Here is a 21,998-nt window from a genome sequence, read left to right as displayed (position 1 = left end):
ATATGAAAAAGTCAACGGCGTTCTTGTCGAAAGTTCATGTTAGTATAGTGATGAAAATGTTCTTTACTCGTTATTTATTTCTCCTATATTTTGTCGTATTCTCTTTATTTTCAACGGCTTACAACCTATCATACCAATTTTCTTTTACTTTTTACCATTTTCGAAAGGGATGCGAAAGGAAGCATCAAATCATCACAATACAACTAACCTGTACACTGCCTTATCCACAGATTATCATCTCTCTTCAACCAATAGAACCGCAGTTGACTCTCCCACTCGAACTCGCTAGCTTCAGTGACGTTGTCGCGCACAAAACCTTCGATGATATCGCGAGCGTGCACATCGATTGTCGTTATTGTGCGGAACTTTAGGCGGTCGTTTGATGATAGATCTGAGTAAAAATAATATTATTTTGAAGAGATAGAAGATGAGTCAAGAGTTTTTACATAAAAGGTTTAGGGGTATGTAGTCCCAACCTCTCCAATTATTAAAAGCCTGAGGAAGACAAGGTGCAAACATTATAGTTCGGCCGTTCAGAGAATGCGTTCCTGACACATCGCGATTGAACTGACGACGTAACTTTGTAATGGCGTTGCAGTTACGATAAAAATTTTTTGCTGATTGTTTACCGTTTTAACAATTGATGAAATAAATTTAAAACAACATTATTATATCAATAATCAATGAATGTTATAATTTTGGTCCAAACTGAGTGTCAAATAACTTGGTCAAATAACTAACTGACAGGTGTCAGGAACGCATTCTCTGAACGGCCGAACTATAGCAGATATAGAAGTTGCATTGAATTTATGTCGGTGTTAAAATTCTACAAATTAAGTTTTATATATTTCTGGCGGTTCGCTACTGTGGCGGCGGCTACTATTTTTTAAGTATAGTTACATTACACCACCGCCTGCTAATACCTACACCTACCTTCCATACGTGTCTAATCTGCGTAGCGACTCGCGCAGTATTCTGAGCGGTCATAATATTCACCGCAACCCTTACCTACACTACACTGTACCTCAATCAGCAACTGACCTTGTCTGACTTTAACGACCAGTCCGTCTAACTGTTCATTCTGCTGCGCGAGATGTTCCTTCATAGCTCGCTTATTGCCCTTGCGGATGCGGATGAATGTCTCCTCGGTCTCGGCCGTCCACCACACACCGTTGGCGGCCAGGCATACCATGCCTTGGTATTCCATGATCCAATCGGTCCTGGGTGAGTGGGGTTTAATTGTTGGGAGAATTTGATCGTACGTTTAAATTTTACGAGAAATATTTTTATCCATATGGATAGAAAGAAGTTAAAAAAGCTAATGGCCAAACTTCAGGAATGAAAAGGCGCCAAAATAAGAAGAAATTTTTAACTATGAATCCAAACTAAAAAAAAACCTTCTTGAAGGGATAGAAGACCTCTCGAGTAGATAAAAAGTATTTTTAAGAATATTTAGTAAATGGCTCCTTTTAGATTGAAGCGGCAGCAGCATGTGTAGACAGTCGCTGTCAAATATCTGATATCTTTTTTTTTAACGACGTCAAAAATCATCAAATGACCCCTCCCGCTGTGGGTTAGTAGCGGTGAGGGAATGTCAGACTCTTACTGACTAAAAACCGTCGTGTTCCGTCATAGGCCTTTTATGTACCAGGGCCTCGGTATCTCTTTCGAACAACCCGCAGCCCCGGCAGGCCTTGGCCCTACTGGGCCCCGCTAGGGAATAAATGGCCCCTTCAGTAGTGGCCCCATCGGTAATACACACACATACGTATAGCATCAGTTATATATAGTTATCACATAAATAAATAAAAAACAGAAAATTATCTGTCTGCCAACCTGGGTACCTTCCAGTTCTTCCCGTAGTAGAAGATAGCCTTCTTAGAAATAAACTTATTGGTGTTTCTCATCTCATTGAGCACCAGGTTCATCCAGTCTTCCACGCGACCCTCCGTGTATACTACTTTACGGAAGTCCATTACCTATGGGAGAAAATAATTACTTACCCATTTGAAGTAGTTTGGTGGACTATAATTTACATCGATATTTTAGAAAGCATAAAGTAAACACAATATAGGTTCAGCTATCTACATTATATGTATGTATTAATTATATAGGGTTTTTTGTTTGACATAAATACGCTCCGAAACTACATGACTGATGTCAAAAATTCCATCACTGTAGGGAAGCCATTTTTAATATCAGGTACGGGCAGTAATTCCCACGGGACGCGGATGAAACCACAGGAAAGCATAATAGTATAATATAATATTTTTTGTCTCTGTCACTTACCTCAGCTTCAGCAGATATCATCTTAGCAGCAACGGGACGGTTGGTATGATCTACGTACAGATCCAACGCACGAATGTTATCGAACATCTGGAATATACAGTTATTTCATTATATTTTGTTTACATAAATATTAGTTCGTTTTTAACCGACTGCACAAAAAAAATCGGTTCTTAATTTTTTTTTATGCATCTCATAGTTCCTTCGGTTACCAACGGATTTGAACAAGTTATTTTTCATATATCAATGTACAAAGATAAATTGTATTATTAATTTATTTACGAATTTCTGTACATCATCATCATCATCATCATCATCAGCCTATAGCAGTCCACTGCTGGACATAGGCCTCTCCAAGTGCACGCCATTTCTGTACATACCTATAAATAATAGGTAAAGAAAGACGACAGAAAATGAGAATAAAAGAGATGTAGACAGTGTGTATAAAGAAACGGAAATATAAATTAAAATAAAATAAACCAGCTGCACACTGTATATTATACCTACATAATCAATACGTACCTACATAATGAATACCTTACCTTAGCCGAAATAAATAATTTTATCGATTATATTATGTATGTACTAACTTTAATCATATGTTCCTGCACACAGCTGCACTCACTACTGCCGAGAATGGACAGCAGTTCGTCCGTCGATATGAAGAAGAAGCGAGGGAATATGCGCCTCTTTGAGTCCAGGTAATCGTTCAATGATTTCTGGCACCTGAATAATTTATATAACCATGTATGCCGTTATGTTTATTACATACCATATGCATTATGTTTAAGAAATAAAATCTTAAATGAAAAGCTGAAGATATTTTTATGTGTATTTTTGTTTGCTTGAGCGTGCTAATCAAATTAAAGCGATAAGTAATTACACAGCCAATGTAAAAAAAAACAGTGTTTTATGGCCCATTTATCGAGGAATTTCGATATAGACGATTTCTATATTCTTTACCGAGTAAAGTTATGGTTTTGCGCGGAGTAGATCAAGACGAGGGTGAAATAGCTGCCAAAACTAGCTGGTCATAATTTGAAAAGACACTGTGAAACTCACTTTTGTAGTCCAAGACCAAGGTTAATGAATTCCTCTAGTCTGCCCGTCATGGTGCAGCAATCTACCACATTCAGCCTCTTCGCTGTATCCAACATGATCTGAATGAATAAAGCAGAAACATTACCGATGTTAGTGTGAATTTCTAACAATAATATTTTTTTTTTCATGATAGCGGGTGAATCAGGGGTACATGCACATTGTGTGATTCGGCGACTCACCCACTGCATGCGCGTGAAAAGATAATGTGCATACATTCATACACACAAGTATGGCTCACCCGCTTTTGAGATAAAACATTTTTAGAATAGAAGTTTATTGTTTCCAGTATTACAGCAAACAGAAAAAAAAATTAACTTGGAGGCTATAATACCGAATGCAAAAGGTTCGAGCGTCAGCTTATGCTTAGGCTGCTTTTTACATACTTACAGCCTTGGCCAAAAGTATTGAGCACCTTACAAATTTCGCTAGATCACGGTAATTATGAGAGAAACCCGAATCTATCGTTGAAATATTCTTTTATCGGTTATCTACAAAGATTTTAAAACAATGACTTATGCCACAGCGGACAATAAAACACCTGGGTGCAAGAAAATGTGTCTTTTACAATTTTTGAATTTATTTTTTAGCTCGCTACCATCGCTCGTTGTGACAACATCCAGTGATCTAGTGCGCCTTTGGTATTTTATTTCAAAGTTTTAAGTGTTATAGTTGTGATATGCCAAAACGAAACGAACTTTTTTTAGAATAATGAGTGCAGATGCAGCTTCTGCATGAGCAAGGAAAATCACAAGTAGAGATTTCCAAAACTGTGAAATGTTCGCGCCGATCCGTGCATTATGCTATTCAGCGATTCTCTGATACCGGATCACATCAAAATAGACCGAGAACCGGGCGCAAACGCATCACCATAGGCCGTCAAGATCGTCAGTTACTGAGAGAGTCATTAAGAAATAGGAAAAAAACATCTTCAGAGCTCGCTGCTGAGTTTTCAGAACAAATGAAGAAAACAATTTCTGCTCGAACTACTCGTAGAAGGCTTCAGAAAGCTGGTCTGAAAGGCTGTAAAGCTAGGAAGAAGCCATGGCTCTCCGAGAGCAACAAAAAAGCTCGGTACAAATGGGCCTTACAACACCGAACTTTCACCGCTGCAGATTGGTCAAATGTTGTGTGGTCAGACGAATCAAACTTTGAGGTGAGTAAGTCTATTTAATGCCCTAACAAAATAATGTAAAATGGTTTAAATTCTAAACGCATAGAGGAAGTTCTTTTTATTTCCGGAACTCAGTATTTTTCTCTTTATTGCAGATTTTTGGTACACCTGGTGTGACCTTTGTGCGTCGCCGGGTGGGCGAAGAATTCAAGCCAGAGTGTGTGGTCGCAACCGTAAAACACGGCGGCAGCAGTATAATTGTCAGGGGTTGCATGACAGATTCTGGAGTTGGCGAATTGTTCTTGTGTGAGGGCCGCATGGACTCTTCTAAGTACATAAATGTGCTAGAAACTGCGTTGCTGCCTTCGTTCACGAAACTTTTCGGTGACACGAACATGGATAGTGATAAATTACAGCAGAATAAGGCGCCTTGCCACAAATCTGCCCGCACTATGACATGGTTTCGGGAAAATAGCATAGAGCTTCTTGACTGGCCTGCCCAGTCGCCAGATCTGAACCCCATAGAACATTTATGGGGTTTATTAAAGCGTCGAGTTAGGCGCCACACAATTAACAACAGAGAAGAATTGAAACGCTACCTGCGCCTAGAATGGAACGCGATAGCTGCTGAAGACTGTAAAAATCTTGTTAGCTCTTTACCAAAAAGAATTTCTGCTGTAATTAAGACAAAGGGTGGACCCACAAAATATTAATTTTCAATTAATAAATGGTAAATTACAAATAAAAAAAAACGTTTTGTTTTATTCCTATTTGATACTCCGCATAAAACTGAAAGATGTCATGGGTGCTCAATACTTTTGGCCAAGGCTGTATATGCTAATCTACCTATTTTAGAACAAAACAATTCTAAGCCTGTGTTCGAAAGCAAGACAAACCAAGATCATATTTTAGACGAGGAATTACTTACCTTCCTAAAAGACCTGTCGATATCATCAAACTTTTTAGCTTCCTCAGGTAGTTGGGTACGTATATCACCGCCAACGAATATGCCTTCCAAGTAGAGCCACTTGCGTTGCGTCGCCATCCACTCTTCTATAACCTCAGATATTAGGGATAAACGACGCTCCCATGTGTGGACTACTGAGAGGAATGGACCGATGAATCTGGAAAAAAAATTGAGTGCCGATTGAGGATCCACCAAAATGGTGAACATTGAAACAATGTGGCTCTAATAAAATTATTTGAAATCGATAAAAAAGCTATCGATATACATATTTTAACCAGGCTCCGTACAAGCTGCTGATCAGAGTTCAGTTTTTAAAAACTTCAGATGTTTCTAAATTATCGTTCTAGCACGTAACATCGAGTTGCACCTCAATTTTTCTCCAAATATTATGTTGAAGATCAGGTGAAAAGTTTACTTATATTTAAGTTACATTTCAAAGTCTTTCACTATTCCACTGTTATTATTATCTATACTAATATTATAAAGCTGAAGAGTTTGTTTGTTTGTTTGTTTGAACGCGCTAATCTCAGGAACTACTGGTCCGATTTGAAAATTTCATTCAGTGTTAGATAGCCCATTTATCGAGGAAGGCTATAGGCTACTTTTTATCCCGGTATGGGAAGTAGTTCCCACGGGATGCGGGTGAAACCTCTGGCAGAAGCTAGTCAGCTTATATAACAGCACTAAACATAAGTAACAGGTAGATGTTTGAGCAGCCCTCAAAATGGCAATTCAGTATTTTGTCATAAGTCAGCATATAAACACAACTTACTGTGACGCAGCCATACTCTGCAGCGTCATAGCATCATCATCCAGTTTAACAGTGATCTCATCACAGGGGTTGAGCGTATACCCCCTGTCTTCGCCGCGGTTGAAGTGCCGAGCCACCGTGAAAGCGATGCTAGCCCATGTGTCTTGAACGTCTTTGACGCCTCGTTCGATTGCTAATTCCTGGAGTACGAATGGAAAAGAATTAGTAATTTGTTGATACTTAGAAGAGAGAAGTGTTCGCGGGTTCTCCAGCTTGATAGTTGTATATTCTTTTAGATGAACAACAATTTTGATGGAAGCGAAAAACTGCGCCCACGCCAAATAACGTGACGCCAAATTTCATGATCTTTCTTTTAGCTACTTATAAGTTTCATCGATCCAAAAGTTATGCAGAAAAAAAATCCACACGAGAAGTTGAACAACTGGCAAATTAAAAAACCGGCCAATATCAATGACAGATATAGCTTACTTTAATAGCATGGTTGACAATTTCTTCAGCGACATCTTGATACTTATGCAATTCCATAGCAAACATGTTTTCCAACGTGAAGCGATCCGGAGACATGTCGAAATCCTGACCTGAATAACAACAACCATAGTTTTAAATGAAGTTAATACAATTTTATGTACCTATCTGAAAAAAAATATTAATAAGACAACATGATAATTTCAGCTAATTTCTTAGGCTTAGAATTACAGACACTAGTCAGTTACTCAAATATGCTAGATTTTCCCAATCGAAATTGAACCTTGTACTTGAGAGATAAAGTCAAGAATCCATTAAAGAAAATTGACGTACTGTAGTAGCCCTATTATTTTTAGGATAAAGCTCTCACCAGTCTTATGCATAAGTTCCTTCCAATGCCTCTCACGCATAGCTTCGTTTTTCAGCGACACCATCAAAGGTACCACATTCTTGAACTGCCTCATCTTGAGGTCCAACATCATACCGCTTGGCGTTTGTCGGATGATTTTCGGTAATTTCCTGTAAAAGGAATTTAGTCAGTCAAACCGTCTGATGTCATTCGCTTAGGTATCATTTCAATAGGCGTTCGTAATATCCTGATATCAGATCAAACAGCCATGACCCACGGCGTATTACCAAGGGCTAAGAGGGCTAAAGGTCCTCAGAAGGAACAAAAGTGGAATTTGATCAGCAGAAGTCTGACGAGCCCTCTCGTTGCACCAATAGTGGGGCCTTATTAAGATATCCCACTACTATATATATAATATACTCTTGCCATTGAAAGAGCAATTGAGCTGAATCGGGGGTCAAAGGTGTTCGTACAATCTCTTGGAAGAAGCCACTTGACGAAGCTGACCACAACAAGTGGAGAAGTCGTTTCTTCGGTGCCGGCAGTCCTTTCGGAAGTGGAAAATTTCTATGGCCGGTTATACGCATCGCATGCATCTCGACCTGATCCCGGAAATGAGGATTCTAGAGCCACATTAACACGCCATTTCACCGAGGACCTGCCAGAAGTCAGCAGTGACGAAATCGAGATCGCTCTGAGACAGCTCAAAAATGGAAAAGCCCCTGGCGAGGATGGCATTACAACAGAGCTATTAAAAGCAGGAGGAAACCCCTTACTGGTGGAGCTCCAGAAGCTTTTTAATGCCGTCCTGTTTGAAGGGAGAACTCCAGAGGCGTGGAGTAGGAGTGTTGTCGTCCTGTTCTTCAAAAAGGGAGACAAAACCCAGCTGAAGAACTATCGACCCATTTCCCTCCTAAGCCACGTCTATAAGCTGTTCTCAAGAGTGATCACGAACCGACTTGCGCGAAGACTCGACGAATTCCAACCACCGGAGCAGGCTGGGTTTCGGAGCGGATACGGCACCATAGACCACATCCACACAGTGCGGCAGATTATACAGAAGACCGAAGAGTATAATCAGCCCCTGTGTCTAGCATTTGTGGACTATGAGAAGGCCTTTGACTCGGTTGAAATCTGGTCTGTTCTGGAGTCCCTGCAGCGTTGTCAAGTAGATTGGCGATACATCCAAGTGATGAGATGTCTCTACGAAGCCGCTACAATGTCCGTCCAAGTACAGAATCAGCAAACAAGGCCCATACCGTTGCATCGAGGAGTGAGACAAGGGGATGTTATTTCCCCGAAACTGTTCACTAATGCAATGGAGGATATGTTCAAGACGCTGAACTGGAAAGGACGCGGTATCAACATCAATGGCGAACACATCTCTCACTTGCGATTTGCTGACGATATCGTCATCATGGCGGAAACGCTGCAGGACCTACAACAGATGCTGAACGACCTGGCTGAATCTTCTCTACGCATTGGCCTACGGATGAACTTGGACAAAACCAAGGTCATGTTCAATGAACATGTTCTACCGGAACCGATTGCGATACACGGCGCCGTTCTCGAAGTTGTTCGGAAATATGTATACCTCGGGCAGACATTGCAGTTAGGTAGAAACAACTTTGAGGACGAGGTGAATAGGAGAATTCAGTTGGGTTGGGCTGCATTTGGGAAGCTACGTCGAGTCCTAACATCGTCGATCCCACAGTGCCTAAAGACAAAAGTCTTCAATCAGTGCGTCCTACCTGTCATGACTTACGGAGCCGAAACGTGGACACTGTCGGTACGGCTGGTTCACAAGTTTAAAGTCGCTCAGCGAGCTATGGAAAGGGCTATGCTCGGCATTTCTCTGAGGGATCGCATCAGAAATGAGGTAATCCGTCAGAGAACCAAGGTCATCGACATAGCCCACCGAATCAGCAAGCTGAAGTGGCAGTGGGCTGGCCATATTAGCCGAAGAACCGATAACCGTTGGGGTAAACGCGTTCTAGAGTGGAGACCACGCCTCGGCAAACGTAGTGTAGGACGTCCTCAGGCACGGTGGAGTGATGACTTGCGCAAGGCGGCTGGCAGGAGCTGGATGCGAGAAGCCGAAAATCGATCTCAGTGGCGTGCACTTGGAGAGGCCTATGTCCAGCAGTGGACTGATATAGGCTGATGATGATGATGAAGATATCCCAAGTAAAAACAGGACCAAGAAACCAGAATATTAAGAACCAAAATAAAAACAGGTAATTTCACCTGAATTCCTTGAAGAACTGCTCGATACCATCCACAAGAGCCTGCGGATTCAAGTTCGCCCATAAGGTCTTCGACCAGATCTCTCTCGCATACTTCTGTGACTTGTATATCTTGTATATGGACTCCATGAAACCGAAATCGGTTCTCGCCCGGTTGAAGTTTGAGAAGTCAGCCAGAGGATTGTCGAAGAGTTGTTCAGCTGCTTGGAGCAGCTTCTTTCGGTTCTCGAGCTCGTCGAAATATTTGCTGTATTCCTAATGGAAAGAATATACTATAAAAGTTATGTGGTGAGTAAAACCACCGTACAAAAACATAACCATAATAAAGGTAGGTTGCAATCTACGTAGGTACTAGGCAGATAAATATACGAGTTGAAGGGAGAAAAATATAAATACTATTGTCCAATTTCTTCATTTCGTATTATTTTTATCATTTCTTGATTTTGTAATCATGAGAATGTAAACCCATAGTAGAAGGTATCCTCAAAAAACAAATAACAATATACCTCCATAAGCAAGCTTCCCCTATCCATATCATCCCCAACAGTCCCCGGGCCTTCAGTATCAAACTTCTCCACAAAATCGTCGAGCTCCTTCAAGAAGTTCGCTATCTCTACCACGTTCATCTTAGAGAACTTCTCTTTAGTCTTCTCGAGCGTCGCGGCTCGGAACAGAGTGGTTTGATAAAGGCTGCCCCAAGAAGCTTCGAGATTTTTGGCAAACAATAAATCTTCGTCGGATACCTGATAAATAAAGACATGATAGTCTTATTACAATAAGTGTTTAATTTGGCGTCTTCTACATAAATCACTGGTACTCAGCTACATCCGGTAAGACTGGAAGCCGACCCCAACATAGTTGGGAAAGGCTCGGAGGATGAGGATTGGCGTCTTCTGCATAAATATGCATTATGTTAAATTCCAATTTATTCTCCTAAATAGATATGGGCCAGATACAAACCAAACCGAATGGCAGGTCGTCACTAACTTTCAAGCAAAATCAAATATAGCTTAACTATTATTTCTGCGCAAGCGACTCGAGCGATGTTCACCAAGCAGTTTTGAACATGAAAATATGTACTTACCAAAATATTATGCTGCCTCAACATATGGAATATCTCCTGCATATTCTTGTACTTGCACTCGGCGGTGACCGTCATCTGCTGCACTTGAGTGATAGTAGCCATCACAAGCTTGAAGTCTTCTAGGCCTTTGATGTTCATATTCACTGTCATGCGAAGGGTCTAGGAAGACATAATATAACATGTAACAGTAATATAAATAAATAGTAATAAATAATCTTTATTGGAATAAAGTAAAACATATCGTAACATAATGTAACAATTAACAAAGTGTGGTAGTTCCGGATATTATAACAATCCAGTGGGTGACGTGGTGTTCTCCTTGCTGGGCTATAATATAGTGGTAAAGGTTTCGAAAGAGGAAAGTAAAACTAGCCTCCAAAATAGATGTACACGGAGATGGACACGGAGAAAATAGCTTGTTTAAATAGGGAATACTTGTAAAGATTGCCTTAACAGACGCCTTAGATTAGGCAGAGTTGCTTGGTTTTAACAGTAGTCCAAAACTCACTTCCAACTGAGTTTTCAGGTCATGCATACTAGTTCTAGTCTTAGTAGCAATGCACGCTCCTAATATAGTCTTCCATTCTTCCGCATGATCCTGTACTTGCTTTATCACAGGCCTTAAATTAACCCGAATGGCTCCAATATCCACAAATTTCACGTGGGCATGCAAATCGTTTATTATATCCTCGAAGAAGAAGAACTTTTCGTCGTACTTGTAGATTTGATCGTATTTCTGAACGTATTTTTCGCAGGACAGGTTCTTGTCGAAAGACCAGAGGTGGGAGAATTTTTGCCATCTAGGAACAAAAGCATTTATAAAAAATCTAAGAAGGATGCTAGTATTTTCATTAGTACAGAATGGCTTTTTGAAAAGTGCCTTTAAATAGGTACTTAGTTTTGGCAATTTAATATTTTGTTCTAAACCCAGATCTGTTGTCTAAAAAGAAGCAGGAAAGCCATATACTTTTGAATTCAGTGTTCACTGGACACTTTGATTTCCGCATATTTTTCCACCAGCAATAGAGGTATAAAAACAAAACATACTTCGTAATATACGTGCAGATATCCGTAGTGAGTCTAAATATGGTGTCCTGAATGAGCAGCGTGATATCATTGATGGCAGCCACTCGGAGTATATCCTCGAAGAATGAGAAGGTATAGAACTCGTTCCCTGTGGCCTCTTCGATACGCTGGGGAGGGCAGGAGAGGCAGGTCTTCTTCATCCAGCGAGGAAATGATGTTAGCCTGAGTAGGAATAGAGAGGGATGGTGACTGTTATAAAACTTTTTGGAAGTAACTGTACAACATCGAAAAATATTTTAAATGATTAGTAATGCTTTAAAATATCTCGAAAAGTAAAGGCATTTTTGTAATTACTTATCAATTATTTAAATTATTAATTTGGGAACATCTCACACATTAAATTAATGAGACACAAAACATAACGAAAATACATATGTATATACTTATACTATATACATCACACCATTCTTACCATTTTGCCTAACTATAACCCAATACTCAACAACTTTATTGTATCCCACAATGTATACAAAGCAGATCAGTAAAATTAAAGAGAAACAATAATGGACCCTATCAGCACAGCAAGTTAGTTTTTAGAGGAGGGGATGAAGACGTCACCTGTTCAGATAATGTTTGACATCATAACCGAGTATATTGCACACTTCAGTCTGTGTTGGCCTCATGGTGATATCAGGAGGCACCAGGACGGCATCCACTTGGAACATCGGCACCTTCTCGCTGAGCATCTGTTGGAAGTCTTCTAAGTTTTCCAACGTCAATCTTAGGGAGATCATATAATAAATTATACCTTTCTCATCGACATCCTATATCGATACATGCAAAAATATTGCAAGCACTATACCATAACCTATACTATAAGTGTGCTTTATAGAAGACTTTGTTGATATACACAAAAATATAATCGACTTCAATAATATTCCTAAAACTTTCTACTGAGTCTGACAAATACTTACTACGCTGAAAACCGTGAGATACTTAATCGCGCACATACATAATACATAAATACAGGTCAAACTGGGAACCTCTTTTTATGAAGCCGTTTAAAAAGATAAGTAATATTTTGTCAACATACCTGACAAGACACATAAAGATCTTCTTCTCCCAATGCGTATAGTAAGCATTCATAACATTAGAGGTTCCCGTACTGGTACCCAGGATTAAGTACTCCAGCTTCATCAGGATAGGTCCGATGCGGTCGTAGATGCGGGAGAGAGCTGCCACGCGCTCTAGGCGTTCGTTTTCTACTTCCACGAAGTAGGCCTATAAAGAAAACCACAGAGTATTTGCTAAGACGTTCGCGGCGTTCGCGAGTCTAAGGTCTGAAATTGTGCGGCCCCAAGATTTAAAGTATTATTTTGACCAACTTAGGCGTTGGCTAAAGCAAACAAATACACATCTTCTGCGGGGCCAAATAGCTTTTTCTGATTAGCCAAGACACATGTAAACATGAAATTAGTTGAAATATTAATTCTTAGCAGAATTAAATTTTTGGTAGATCAAAACTGGATGTAAAAACAGAAATTGGGAATATGAAAATGAGGCAACCTTTATTTTGTCATAGCAGCTGCTTTGTAGGTATATCTTCATTGTTTTATGAACTTAAAGTTATCTTACCTTGCAAGGATAAAGCCAGGAGGGATCAGGTAGGTCCGTCCTAGGATCTACATAGTTCTCAGGCCTCAGTAGTGGGAACAGATCAAAAGCTTCCAGTTGGTCTACTAGAAACTGTATTTCTTTCTCCACCATTTTGAGTTGCTTGTACGTAGCTTGTAGGGAATTTTCACCTGAATTATATTATTGAAGACAAAAATTATAAAAACATTTGCGAACTCAACAAATATAGTCCTAGTTTTTAAAGGCCTATTTAAAATTAAAACATCAATTGACTTTGACATTGAGGAAACAAGCTGGGACTGGGTTGCAAATCAAACTCCTGAATTTAATCACGATATTAATGCCTCATCCTCCATCCTCCGGGATACGATATTAATGCCTATCCAACTTAAACCTTTCATTCGACAGTTTGCTCATGAAGAACTGTCCTGAAGACTAATAAAATGCGCTGTATTTGTAACCAACCTTTAGTAATATCCTTGATATATTCCCCTATACCGAGTGCAGTCCACGTGACTCTAGTCAGCCCCGGAAGTATATGTCGCTCCATGTCTAGAAGGTGCTTCTTCATGAGGTGCGTCTCCGAAGTGCTGAGTGACGCAGTGTTGGTGTTGTACTTGGCGATGACGATCTCTAGCGCTTCTAGTTCGTAGTATAGCCGTGCTTTTTGCATGGCTACGTCGCGAATGCAGGCTGGTAGGTCGTAACCTATGGTAGGAAAGGAGTTATCTATACTTATATTATAAAGAGGTAGAATTTGTATGTTTGTATATAGGGTGTAATCTTTGCAACCGCTGTCTGGATTTCCAAAATTCTTTCACTGATAGATAGCTACAATGTTCCAGTTTTGTTTTGTTTTGTTTTTGTGTTAGATTTAAGTTAAATTTTATTATTTTTGTATGTGTGTAGGTATTGTGGACACCACTATCGAATTGGTATTACACTGTAATGATAGTGTGTATGTTTTTAAATAAATAAATAAATAAAAAAAAATGTTTCTGAGTACCATAGCATAGGCTATATTTTATCCCGGTACGGGCAGTAGTTCCCACGGAAAGCGGGTGAAACCGTGGAAAAATGGCTAGTGTTCTATATTTCAGGAAAACACACATATACCCTCAGATTTGTAATTCGACAAAAATAATTCATCTATTTTTAAATCAGTTTATTTCAGGAAAAATATCAAACATTCTAAGGTGCTCGCGCTTCTAGTTCGTTATATAGCTGCGGTTTCTGCATGACCACAGCGCGGATACAGGCTGGTAGATCGAAACCTGTGATAAGGGGAACATTCATTGGTAATATAAAAAAACACATACCTACCCGGATTTGTACTTTGACAAACATAATTCATCTTTCTTTATGATCGTTTATTACAGGCCAAAAGTGAAGAAAATTATAAGGTACTTAAATAAGGGAGAATATGAAAAATTCTTGGTGTTTAATTTATTTTACACAGTCCCCCAAAACTCCCGCTTTTGAAGGTTTTGGAGTAAATTATGCACGTTTTCATGAACATCTATCTATAGGGATCATTTATAAGCTATTGAAGTTTTTTTTTCACGACGTCAAAAATCATCAAACTACCCCTCCCGCTGTGGGTTAGCAGTGGTGAAGGAGTGTCAGGTTCTTACTGACTAAAAACCGTCGTGTTCCGTCGTAGGCCTTTTATGTACCAGGGCCGCGGTAACTCTTTCGAACAATCCCGCAGCCCCGGATAAGCTATTGAACTAACCCAGTTGTTCCAACAATTCAGCCTCGTGGATGACGAGGAATATCTGCTTGTTGAAGTTCGGCTGGAAGATCAGCTGGTACTCTTGCATCAGCTTGTGGACAGTCAAGTCACGCCATGTCACATCCGTCTAGAAACAACAAATTTGTATATAAGCAATAAGAGGGAAAATAACTTAGTTATACTTGTTGCTCACGAAAGAGATCAAATAACAAAGGTAAGTTTTTCAAGGTATGACGAAGAAAGGAAAATTACTAGGGTCTTATAGGAATATGTTACATACCAAGCCTTCTTTAGCCAGCAGAGACGTGGAGCTCGGTGATCTGACATTCTCATAATGTTGTCCGGGTATCCTCATCAGCATCACTAGAAAAAACGTTTGGACTTAAAATTGAGTTCAATTATTTTTATTAAATTACTGAAAGTGTACAACCGCAGTCGCGCTCAAATATTCACTAACGTTACAAATTACGCACACAAACTATTCAGTCTCACTTTTTAACAAAATATTCATACATTAAACTTAGCTGTACTTACAAGCCTTATCCCTTCGTCGTTTCTCAGCGATCTCCTTGTTCACTATGTCAGAAGGCAACAGTGACACATTAGAGCCGGCCGCCTTTTTCTTACGTTCGACATGAGCCCGACCCGCTGCTGTCAGTTCCATACCACGACCCGCTGCTGGGGCCGCTACTGCGAGGGATGAAGGGAGTTTCTTAAGATAAACTGATTATGAAGAAGTGAAAAAAGAGGGGTATTATTGTAGGCAGTACAGTAATTAACACTATATCGGCTGGTGAAAGTGGTTCATTTGAGCCAAGCGCCTTTTTCTTACGTTCTACATGAGCCCGACCCTTACGACCGCTACTGTGAGGGGCGAAGAGGGTAAAAAAGAGAAACTGCTGATGAAGAAGTCTACTGGGGGAATATTTTAGTGTGCAATGAAGAAATCTTACCATCGTCCACGTCATCAGTTGCTTGGAAGATAAAAAATGAAGTCAACAATCATGTTATTATTCGTTGTTACTAGTATATAGCACTATACTTTTCTAGTTTCACGACTACGGAACAAAATAACCGGGGCATCAAAGATTTTTATTTTACTCTGGATTTTTTTTTGTTTATGGTCTTATGTTCCTGACTATACCTTAGTACTTAACAGGTTCCTTCTTAAATTACGTTAGCACTTACCAGGTTCCTTCTTAAACTCGACCTTCAGCACATTCTTCTTCATCATATTCTCGACGAAGTCAGCGGCTCCCGTCACCCACTCCTTGTACTTGCCCTCCTCATACTCCTTGATGATTTTGGAGAATGCCTTGTATTGCATGAATGCTTCCTTCTTTTGCTCGCAATCGTTTAATTCTGGCACCTGGACGTGGAGGGGAGGGAGGGGTAAATTATGTCAAGTGTATCAAGTTTTTGGAAAATTAAGAAAAAGTTGAGGTTCAGTTTATTGTGTAAGAGCCCAAAAGCGTGTTTTTTTGGGCACCTGTAACGTATTCTCTGTGCGCCAAATATAAAATTGATTAGTTCTGCATTAATTTCTTGTACATTCACTTCATATAATGATAGATTTCTCAATTTTATTATTACGATGAGAAATCAAAAATTGCTTAGATGATATATGTGGATGTATTTACTTAATCATATAATATATATAGAAATATATAATGAAATAAAAATAACTATGTACCTTTTGAAACTTCATGATGGGTTGTTTCATCTTGTTAAAGAGCGCTCTCGCCCAGTAGATGGCGCCAGCGACTGGCGGGTGGTTGCGTAGTAACGGAGGAGCTTTACGATGACGCTACAGGATGTACGAACATAATTTAAGTAGTTATTAAGTAAAGATAAATGATTGATTTCTTCCATTCAAGACCAGTTCCAGTTATGACCTTATTTATAATGAGGAAAACTTTCACCATTGGGAGTCTACCTATCCCCAACTATGTAGTTCCTACGGGATGCGAGTAAAAACGCGCTGAACTGCTAGTGTTGTAATAAATACAAGTTAAGTCTCTTATAAGGCTAATTTTACAGTCACCCTGACGGCTGACTATCAGCCCCAAAGACGGAAAATATATGAAATTCTATGAAGCATTTGAAGACGATGTTCATAGAAACTACGCGCGTAGTTATCAGCGTCAATGGTCAGCGTAACTGTAAAATCCGCGTAAGCGTAGGTACTTACAGTAAACTTATCCTCAATAGCGGTGATTTCCTTAATGAACTGCCTCATCACCAGGTCGAACTTGGTGGATAGCTGCTTGCGGATAGACTCACGCGTGTCAAACTCCAAGAACTTTAACAAAACTGTGAGAGCTTCCTCTGACGACCTGAAACAGAAAAGTGTTTAAAGATATGCAAATCATTCGTTCTTCAATAGGAACTTTGCTGCGGTTACACATAATTGAAGCATTATCAACACAACACGTTTATAGTACGCTAAAATAGCTTAAAATAAATTGATATTATTAATAAAATGAATTGAAATTGATGCATATGCTTTCAGTATAACATCACTTCAATCCACTAATCTATCATCAACATATCATGAGGACCATAAAATCTAACACCAAAGACCAAAAATCATTTAGAAAAAGATCCTCCACTCACCTTAAATTCCCGAAACTCTGATTGATATAATTCTTGGCCTCCTCCTCCAGATACCTCACTTCGTTCCAGAAGTCTCCCATGATAACATCCCAGTTCTCCTTGTTATCGAACACGAATACACTGAAATCGATCGTTCGAATCGGATACACGAGGTTCTTGACGCGTTTGCGCACGTCATCGATTTGAGTCGGATCGCTGATGATCGATTTTAATTCGAGGCCGAATATGCGTTCAAAGTCTATGAGCACCTGCAAGAGTTCAGAGGATGAGCAGTCTTCTAAATATTCTTTCAACACATCTAAGAATTGTGTAACGATTATTTTTTAGATTTCTCATTCTGCTTTAAACAAGGAAGTAGAGATGTAAAGTGACCGTCACGTTATATGTGACCGATCAATCTGACCGAGCATATTGGACATTTATCCAATTTGACCGGTCACTTATTGTCATTTATTGTCAGCAACGTCAGATTCGTTTTTTTTTGTGTATATAAATAGAATTTATTAGAAATAAACGTTTTTTCTTTCTTTATTCTACAAAACTACGGAAGTTTTTGAATCATCGAAGCTAACCAAATGTCATTCATCGATCTTTAACACAGTAAAACAAAATACTTGATAAAAACTTACTACTTGATGTTTTGAAAACAGTCAAAAAGTGAGTATTTTATAAATAGTTTTAGTGTGGGTGTATATATGGGTGAATTGAATTGAAAGACATGAAAATCACAAATTCATCTCCGCGAACAATCATATGGCTGAATAAAAAAATCTGTGAAATGAAAAATATTTATTTTAACGACTTTATCATTGTTAAATCTGTGAAAAAAAGTGAATCTTAAATCAGTCATCTTTATCTGATCCTTCTGTCTGACCCTCTCCTTCGTCTTCATCCTCTTCGTCTACTTCACCTTCTCTTCCAAATCCTATGCATTCAAAGTCTAGTTCTGTATCGGAATCATCTTTAAGTTTTTCTTCCGTGTGATCTAAATATTTTAAATTTTGCCTCACTGTGATGAGCTTATGTACACGATCTTGCTGAAGTCTATTTCTGGACTTAGAGTGAGTGTTCGCAAACATACTCCAATTTCTTTCAGCAGCTGCTGAACTTGGCGGAACGCTTAGTAGTCTATATGCGAGGGAAAATAAGTTTTGCTTTGATGCGAAACTCTGCCACCACAAATGAGGGGCTATCGTTTCAGTAGTGATCCAGGCAGAGTGACACTTGCCAAAGTACCCGGTTTTTGTTCGAAATTCAGCTGTGTTCGTCATTATCGCTACTGGATCTTTACCAAGCAGTCGCGCTTGGTCATATATAAAATTATTGGCCTCAGCTTCTTGGTCATCATTCAAGCCTGAACCCATAAACTGAGGATCCAAAATATTGGCAGCCAGGTGAATTGGTTGAAGGCAAAAGTCCCTCCGTTTCGTAATTGCCTCTCTAATGATATCTTTTTCGTGGTCTTCAAATATTGTTGAGGAGTGAAGTTCATCTTCAACAGAAGCTTCTAATTTCATAAACGTGACGGGAACTTGTGAGACTCTTGCATTATCAGACTCGGACTTTATTATTGCTTCTGAAATAGGTTTCAAAACTTTGATAATATTCTTTACGGAAAACCATATCGCATCGTCAAGTAAAGCAATAATTATTTCATTTTCGATATTTATTTCGTCAGCAACAGCCAATGCCTTCAACGCTTCTTTATTACAGTCGAAAGACTCCAGGGATATAATAACACTGTTCCATCTTGTTTTGCATGGAAGTTTCAGCGTTTGTTTTAAATTTCCATAAAGTGTAGTCTGTATTTTTTCAAAATATGCCAAAGCTCTGTGTTTATTCTTCACATATTTAATAACCTTTGTTACCTTGTCAACGGTTTTTTTTTATAGTAGGCAAAGTATTAATATCTTTATAAATCAAATTTAAAGCATGGGCCACACATCCAATGCAAGCTATGTTCGGATATTTGGTTTGAATAAGTCGCCATGCTGCTTTCATGTTTTTTGCATTATCAGTGATTAATGCTACAACTTTTGCGGGCCCAACCTCTTCTATAACTTTCGAAATTTCGCAACTCAAATATTCAGCTGATTCCCTTTCGCATTCAGGGTATACAGATTTGAAAAATATAGGTTTTGGTGTGGAAATAATAAAATTTATAACTCCTTTCCCGTTTATATTTGTCCACCCATCCGTTATAATGGACACAGCAGCAGACAATCGTATCTCTTCATCAATCTGATATTTAATTCTGGAATATTCTGCGTCCAATAATCTGTTACTAAAGCAATATCTTGAAGGTGGTTCATAGTCAGAATTTAGGGAATTTAAAGCCTTTTTCCAGTACCTCGATTCCAGTAAGTGTAGTGGTGCTCCAGATGCATATAAAGCTCTTGCAATGTCTGCGTCGATTTCGTCTTTCTTATTTAGAGCACTTTTGTCTTCATCGCGTAAATTATTAATAAGATTAGACGAAGAATCGGTAGGATCAAGCGAAATTCGAGTATTGTCGTCACAGGAGACTAAATTTGAATTTTCCGATTCGGAACCAAAAGATGTACTTGGTCTTGGACTTGAGCATAATAAACCACTTGAACTTTGCAGACTCTTTTCTTTAGCCAATACTTGAGAAGACGATTTCTTTATAAATCTTTTTTTTATATCACTAGGACACTTCTTACATTTCGTAATATGTAGCACCATTCGTGTTGCATGCGAATTTCTATATTCAGTATTACAATGAATGCAAACCACATGTTTTTTGTGGCCCAATCTTCCAATAACTTGATACTGGTCCCAAAGGGCAATGGGCACAAATATATGGGACCTGGTATACCCGACCAATAGGAATGTCATATATATCATTGGATAGGCCTTTTTATGTAGGACAAGATTTACTATGACAGCTTTGCTGAAATGTTTGTCCGTTCTGAGATATAGATCAAAAACTGTGCTAAAGTTAGAACTAAGTAATCTATTGATACCTCAAGTTTTTAAAGGAAAATCTGAGTACTAATAACTTTAAGTCTTGTAAGTACTACTATGCCCGTTAGGATCCATAATTGTTACTATTATGTAGCATTTAACCTTTTATTGTACCAACTGGATGTTGGGCGTAGTGAGAAACCGCACCAATAGGAAAGTCATACATATCATTGGATAGGTCTTTTTAACTGGAACAACATTTACTATGACAGCTTTGTTCTGTTGTTTGTCCGTTCTGAGATATAGATAACAAACAATCTTAAAACTGATGCTAATCAATACTGTAATCTGATTTTCTTTCATATACAAGACTTACACTTAGTAGTTCTTAGATTTTCCTTTAAAAACTTGAGTTATCAATAGATTACTTAGTTCTAACTTTTGCACAGTTTTTGATCTATATCTCAGAACGGACAAACATTTCAGCAAAGCTGTCATAGTAAATATTGTTCTACATAAAAAGGCCTATCCAATGATATATATGACATTGCTATTGGTGGGGTATACCAATCTGCCCATTGTCCTTTCACCCGTGGGTTTAGGCATTTTATCTATCGATTGGCGAAAGCAAATACGACACGCGCGTCTGCTCTCCGTTGTAATTTAGAACGCACTGTCGAGTGAAACCTGTGAACTGTAGAGCGAGCGGTAGTGTAGAGTGAGACAGACAATCGGCGCGCGAGCGGTTTATTCTTTGATAAAAGCCGCCGCCCGAAAGGAAATCAAAGACGAGCGGCACGGCGGCGCGCCGTGCCGCTCGTCTTTGATTTCCTTTGATTTCGCCGACACTCTATGATTAATGGTTTGTCGGTATACATCAATAAAAATAAATACGTACTTGGGATTCCATCTTTTTAAACGATTATCTATGCACTATATTGGTTTAGAAAGGCAATAGGTATTATTTCACATTCATAATGAATGTTTTTAATTTGCTTGAAACGAAAATAATAATTGTACCAAGTAAAAAATACTTATTTAATGTATCTGACCAGTCTGACAATAAATGTCCAATGTGACCGGTCATTTAATAGTAATTGACGGTCACTTATCGTATGTGACCGTCAGTTTACAACCCTACAAGGAAGCTACATTTAAAAATGCTGCAGATTACTTATTAAGAGCGCTTTCGCACTAACGCGAAACTAATATTATTTTATGCGCGACACATCATCCTCTCCCGAAACTTTTCCCAACTATGTTGGGGTCGGCTTCAAGTCGGCTGAGTACCAGTGCTTTACAAGGAGCCACTGCCTATCTGACCTCCTCAACCCAGTTACCCGGGCAACTTGTTTAGACTGGTGTTAGACTTACTGGCTTCCGACTACTCGTAACGACTTCCAAGGATGTTCAATGGCAGCACCACTAGCCCCTCCACACGAAAGTTCTATCTATCATACCTGCACCACATCCCCTAAGTCCTTGGCCACAGTGCCGATATAGTCGGTCTGTGTAAACAGCAGTGGTTGGTCGAACTCCCACCGAGCACCTTTGCCACTAAGCTCTATGTTACGTCTGGTCTCCCGGTATAGAGCGTGCCACATTTCCATTATTTTTTGCAAATTGCGGGTCACTAGCCCCATCATCATCATCTCCCAAGCCATTTCCCCACTATGT

At 39.2% G+C, this 21,998-nt stretch overlaps 1 protein-coding gene across 1 annotated transcript in view; it reads right to left on the bottom strand.

The window, feature by feature from the left end:
- The window catches only part of LOC124638482 (dynein axonemal heavy chain 10), a 73,365-nt gene that overhangs the window by 41,877 nt on the left and 9,490 nt on the right, over nucleotides 1–21,998 (bottom strand). Inside the window, exons 16-41 of the mRNA XM_047175454.1 lie at nucleotides 17,394–17,641; nucleotides 16,969–17,113; nucleotides 16,471–16,584; nucleotides 15,966–16,146; nucleotides 15,312–15,467; nucleotides 15,058–15,140; nucleotides 14,778–14,904; nucleotides 13,508–13,750; nucleotides 13,043–13,212; nucleotides 12,501–12,688; nucleotides 12,026–12,187; nucleotides 11,429–11,629; nucleotides 10,890–11,181; nucleotides 10,382–10,540; nucleotides 9,804–10,040; nucleotides 9,299–9,552; nucleotides 7,073–7,221; nucleotides 6,706–6,815; nucleotides 6,238–6,416; nucleotides 5,427–5,622; nucleotides 3,349–3,446; nucleotides 2,877–3,012; nucleotides 2,290–2,376; nucleotides 1,837–1,979; nucleotides 1,042–1,220; nucleotides 209–391 (exon numbers count right to left, since the gene is read on the bottom strand). Coding sequence (XP_047031410.1) covers nucleotides 209–391; nucleotides 1,042–1,220; nucleotides 1,837–1,979; nucleotides 2,290–2,376; nucleotides 2,877–3,012; nucleotides 3,349–3,446; nucleotides 5,427–5,622; nucleotides 6,238–6,416; nucleotides 6,706–6,815; nucleotides 7,073–7,221; nucleotides 9,299–9,552; nucleotides 9,804–10,040; nucleotides 10,382–10,540; nucleotides 10,890–11,181; nucleotides 11,429–11,629; nucleotides 12,026–12,187; nucleotides 12,501–12,688; nucleotides 13,043–13,212; nucleotides 13,508–13,750; nucleotides 14,778–14,904; nucleotides 15,058–15,140; nucleotides 15,312–15,467; nucleotides 15,966–16,146; nucleotides 16,471–16,584; nucleotides 16,969–17,113; nucleotides 17,394–17,641 — 4,420 coding nt within the window. The remainder of the gene's footprint in view (nucleotides 1–208; nucleotides 392–1,041; nucleotides 1,221–1,836; nucleotides 1,980–2,289; nucleotides 2,377–2,876; nucleotides 3,013–3,348; nucleotides 3,447–5,426; nucleotides 5,623–6,237; nucleotides 6,417–6,705; nucleotides 6,816–7,072; nucleotides 7,222–9,298; nucleotides 9,553–9,803; nucleotides 10,041–10,381; nucleotides 10,541–10,889; nucleotides 11,182–11,428; nucleotides 11,630–12,025; nucleotides 12,188–12,500; nucleotides 12,689–13,042; nucleotides 13,213–13,507; nucleotides 13,751–14,777; nucleotides 14,905–15,057; nucleotides 15,141–15,311; nucleotides 15,468–15,965; nucleotides 16,147–16,470; nucleotides 16,585–16,968; nucleotides 17,114–17,393; nucleotides 17,642–21,998) is intronic.

The sequence above is a fragment of the Helicoverpa zea genome, chromosome 17, assembly GCF_022581195.2.
Source record: "Helicoverpa zea isolate HzStark_Cry1AcR chromosome 17, ilHelZeax1.1, whole genome shotgun sequence".
Lineage (NCBI taxonomy): Eukaryota > Metazoa > Arthropoda > Insecta > Lepidoptera > Noctuidae > Helicoverpa > Helicoverpa zea.
This window is presented reverse-complemented; position numbering and strand designations above follow the sequence as displayed.